The sequence below is a fragment of the Euprymna scolopes genome, chromosome 30 (assembly GCF_053919585.1).
Source record: "Euprymna scolopes isolate OS-2025 chromosome 30, ASM5391958v1, whole genome shotgun sequence".
In the NCBI taxonomy this organism is placed as follows: Eukaryota; Metazoa; Mollusca; class Cephalopoda; order Sepiida; family Sepiolidae; genus Euprymna; species Euprymna scolopes.
In genome coordinates, this window is record NC_136511.1 from 65,457,511 (window position 1) to 65,462,510 (window position 5,000).

Sequence of the window (5,000 nt, forward strand, 5' to 3'; positions counted from 1 at the left end):
CGGCTAGTCTCCCTGAAGGATTAAAAACAAGACCTTCCAAAGGGTGAATGAACTCTTTTTTCTGGGTCAACAGCCAACTAGCACCGTGTATATTTGTGTGTGTGTATATGTGTATTGGGGTAGAGAGGGCTCCCGTAAGCCGTGGTGAAGGCAACCTTTCTAGGAGAAGCAAATCTCTGATTTAAAAAACCATAAAGCGGAAGACCAGTACCCGCATTAAGCTGGTCTGCAGTTTAATTTGTTGCTGGCTATCTTGCTCTTGCTTGTTGCTGGATCTCAATATTTTGAACCGAGAGAGAGACTTAGCTGTCGTACAAAGCTAAGACTCTGTAACATCATCTTTGTATAGATACTCTCTCAGGTATTTGGGCTCATGGATTTTAAATGTCTGAGGGAGTGGCACTCGTCTGACATGACGTTGCAATCATCATGTTTGTGTGCGCGTATGTATATGACAAAAAAAGTGCCTTGAAATGTGAACGCATGTTTTTGTGTGAGACTAGGAAAGGCTCTCACAGGTCCCACACTATCAGCCAAACTCCAACCTCTGTCCCATCTTCACAATTTTTTTTTAAATTACATTTTCACCCCAAACAAAGCACAATGCCACTTTGATGTAAAGGGCTACTTTCAGGGACATACATTGCAGGGATACTATGTAGGGAGTTGAGTAGCAAGATATCTGTTCACATTACACTTGAATTTATGCATGTCAGTACAGTTGGGGAAGCAGGAAACCAGAAAGGAATTCCAAAGTTTAGCAGTTCTGGGGAAGAAACTATTATAGTAGAAGCTTTCTTACATCTAAGGTTCTCTACTGTGTAGGGGTGGGACATTGCTTCTTGTAGTGTTTGTTGGAGGCATTTACGTCGAGGAGGTACAAGAGCTTGTAATTCGTTGGAGCATCCACTATTAAAATACTTGTAAAACAGGCAGAAGCATGCAATACTTCGTCGATGGGACAGAGGTTGAAGCTTAGACGACAGTTCAGGACCTATCAGGGTGGCGACTCTCTTTTGAATCTTGTTCAGGCATGAGAGACTAGTAGCAGATGCACCAGCCCAAATGTGACAACAATACTTCATACATGGACAAATGGTAACCTTGTAGTGGTACAGGATATTTTCAGGCATAAGTAACTTTCTAGCATGGTAAAGAGAGCCCATCTTCTTTGCAGCAATCTTGACAATGCTCTCGACGTTCCCTGTGAATGTTAAGCTAAAGTATTTGAAAGAAGTACTTTCAGGTAAAGCTATTGTTGGTATAGAAGGTTTCTTGTAATTATTGAAGGAAACAAGCTTAGTCTTGGCAGTATTGAATGTGACCATCTATTTTAGTCCCCCATTCCACTACAGATTAGAGGTCGTCCTCTAGTGTTTCTGCCATTGCCTTAGATATGTGTTGTATTCTTGTTCCTGTTTTACAAGTACTTTAATGGAATATGCTCTGATGAACTCATAGCCCTTGTGTCCCTTCGACATACATACTCCAGAGTCACCCGACAAACAGCAAAATCCTACCCCTTCCCTGTAGAGTTCTCTAGATACCAAAAAGCCTTCTACTCTAATAACTTCTTCCCTCGAACTGCTAGACTTTGAAATTCCCTCCTTGTTTCCTGCTTCCTTAACTGTATTAACATGCAGAAGTTTACATGTAATGTAAACAGATATTTTGTTGCTCAACTCCCCACAGTCCGCTGTTAAATATAATCCCGAATAGTAGCTCCTCACGTCCAAGTGGCAATATGCCTTGTTTGGGGTGAAAAAATAAATAAAAATAAAACTAGTGATGTCTTAGTTTATTATCAAAAGAGGAAAAATTCAGTTGTTTTCTTTTTTACCCCACCCCCAACCCCGTTCCAAACCACTCCTAGATAGTGACAATGATATATATATATATTACCTTTCGTTTCAGATCTGTTGATAATTGTTCAAGATGTTGGGCCATGTGGTTAATGGATAGCAAAATAATTGAAGATGATAAGATGATTCCAGCAAGAAGGGGAAAAGAAATCTCGGCGCTTCTATGAATAAAAACATGGAATATCAAGTGAAACAAATGGCACCTACGTAATTGTCATGTCGTAAATAGTAACCCATTAAATTTCGTCATGTCATAAATAGTAACCCATTAAATTTCGTCATGTCGTAAATAGTAACCCATTAAATTTCGTCATGTCGTAAATAGTAACCCATTAAATTTCGTCATGTCGTAAATAGTAACCCATTAAATTTCGTCATGTCGTAAATAGTAACCAAATAAATTTCGTCATGTCGTAAATAGTAACCCATTAAATTTCGTCATGTCGTAAATAGTAACCCATTAAATTTCGTCATGTCGTAAATAGTAACCCATTAAATTTCGAAGACGGTTCTATACCCTGTCAAGGCAGAAAAGGATGCTTTTTGGGGCTCCACCCCAGATGTGGCAACAATACTACATCTTAGGATGTATTTGATTCTTGTACAGGTCGAGGATTGTGTTGGGATTGGGATACTTTCTGGAGCTGTAGAATGATCCAACCATTTTTCCAGTGATTTTGTCAATGGATCGGATTCAAATAAAACTGTTATTAAGTTAACAGTGTCTTTGTCAGATCATTGAGGCCTCTGTTTCCAGTTAACCTCGATTAGCGGTCTACACCTGAGAAGGAGAGGAGAACGGCTACTCTGATTCTATGAAAAACTGTAGTTGTTCACAGACCACACAACACACATGGATCCTATGAGTGTACTCAAACGACGTATTTCATGGCGATTCATATGAAAACATGATTGCTAGACCTGATTCAAACATGGAGAAGTTAGACGTCGTAAAAGCAATGGATCAAAGTATACGTGTTTAATAGAATTTAAATTTTTATCTTTTTAATCTTTTTTTCACCTCAAACAAAGCATATCACCACTTGGACATACGAGGCTACTATTTGAGATCATGTCTTCAAGAGATTATGTGAGGAGTTGAGCAGCGAGACAACAAGGTATCTGTTCGTATTACAGTTAAACTTCTACCTGTTAGTACAATCAAGGTAACAGGAAGGGAATTCCAAAGTCTATCAGTTCGAGGGAAGAAAGTGTTGGAATAGAAGGCTTTCCAGCATCTTGGAACTTCAACAGGGATTTGGAGCCAAATTAATACACATGCACAGTAACGTTTTTTATTTTTTTTATTTAAATATCCTGTTACTGTTAAAAGTGACTATGTTATAAAAAAACAGTTTTTAAGCTGAAAATTAAAACGAAAATTACTTCAAGAGAACTGCTGATTTTCCAGTTTGCAATGCACACAATCCAAAACCTGCTGTATTCAAGAATTGATCACATCAAACGTGGACTGGCAAGTCTATTCAATCATAGATATTTTCAATGATGCAAACTAGTGGAGCTAGGGTTGAAACTTTATTAGTTTAACATTGTCAATAACCCTTATCCCTAAGTGGCTTCCGGGCCTTGATAAGTGGTGACCACCATAAAAAGAAAAAAACATTTATTACCCCTTCCCTTTTTTTAGTTCATGATGATGATGACGTTTTTTTTTATAACTCCTGGAGAAAGAACCTCACCGTGGTTTCCTTCCACCTTATTGGTGTCTGTCATTCAAGGGTTGTGCTATTATCATCATGCTAGGCATTGCAGGTTAGCGACACTCTATGCCTATAACTAGGCATAAACCTCATTCGCCCTGTTTGCTCATAACAAAGTGTACTGCTCATCACCCTGTTTGTCCATAGCTAGAGATAGAGCTCAGTTTCCATGTTTGCCCATAGTTAGGCATAGAGCTAATACACCCTGTTCTCCTATACCTATGCATGAACTCATTTGCCATGTTTACCCATAATTAGGCATACATCTCATTTGCCTTGTTTGTCCATAGCGAGACATAGAGCTCATTTTCCATGTTGCCCACAGCTAGGTGTAGAGCTCATTCAGCCTGTTCCTCCATAGCTAGGCATAGAGCTCATTCACCTTGTTTCCCCATAGCTAGCTCAGGGCTAATTCGCCTTGTTATTCTATAGCTAGGCATAGAACTCATTTGCAATGTTTTGCCAAAGCTATGCAGAGAGCTCATATGCCCTGTTTACTTATAGTTAGGCTTACAGTTTATTTGCTCTGTTTGCCCATAGCTAGGCATAGAACTCATTTGCCCTGTTTATCTATAGCAAGACAAAGAGCTCATTTGCCGTTTGCCCATATCTGCCCATAGCTAGGTGTACAGCTCATTCACCCTGTTTGCCCATAGCTAGGCGTAGAACTCATATGTCCTATTTACCCATACCTAGGCATAGATAGAGTTTGTTCATCCTGTTTGTCCATAGCTAGGCATAGAGCTCATTTTCCATGTTTGCCCATAGGCATTGAGCTTATCACTCTGTTTGCCCATAGCTAGGTGTAGATTACATTCACCATTCAACATACAATGCATAGTATTCCCAAATGGTCACCCATCTGATACTGACCAAGCTCAAGGTCACTTAACTTACTCTTCACTTTGTACAATTCCGTTTTTCTTAAATCTCAACCCACCTGCAAAGATATACACATATATTTACACAGAAACTACTTACCTTGGAGACTGTCTCCTGTGGATGGGCTGATGATGGTGGAATTATCCATGCTGTCTGTGGAATTTGCAGAACCAATCATTATATATCTTATGTGGTACCAGCGAATATTTCCATTAGTTTGTAAGGGCGGTTGCCAATTGAGCAGAAGAAATGAGCCTAACACTTTATATGACAGGTTGAAAACTGGACCAGGAGCTGAAAAAAAGAGGAGAAAAAAGGATAATTAACATTAAGCCTTTTTTTTTTACGTTTCTGAAATTTTGAGATGAGGATAGTTTGTTCGTATTATTTGGATTTTTTGGACTACTGTTTTCATCTTGAGTGTCATTTTCACAACGTTGTGATCGATGCAACCTCAGACCTTCTTTGGATGTAAACTCAGAAAGGTTGAAGGTTCAATCCTTGGTGAGGGCAACCAGAAATACAATCGCGAATT

General features: G+C 39.1%; 1 protein-coding gene across 1 annotated transcript in view; it reads right to left on the reverse strand.

Annotated features, from left to right (window-relative positions):
* Positions 1 to 5,000, reverse strand: part of LOC145254833 (neuronal cell adhesion molecule-like) — an 898,760-nt gene that overhangs the window by 260,284 nt on the left and 633,476 nt on the right. The window contains exon 21 of the mRNA XM_080113668.1: positions 4,565 to 4,759. Within this exon, the coding sequence (XP_079969794.1) occupies positions 4,565 to 4,759 (195 nt within the window). The remainder of the gene's footprint in view (positions 1 to 4,564; positions 4,760 to 5,000) is intronic.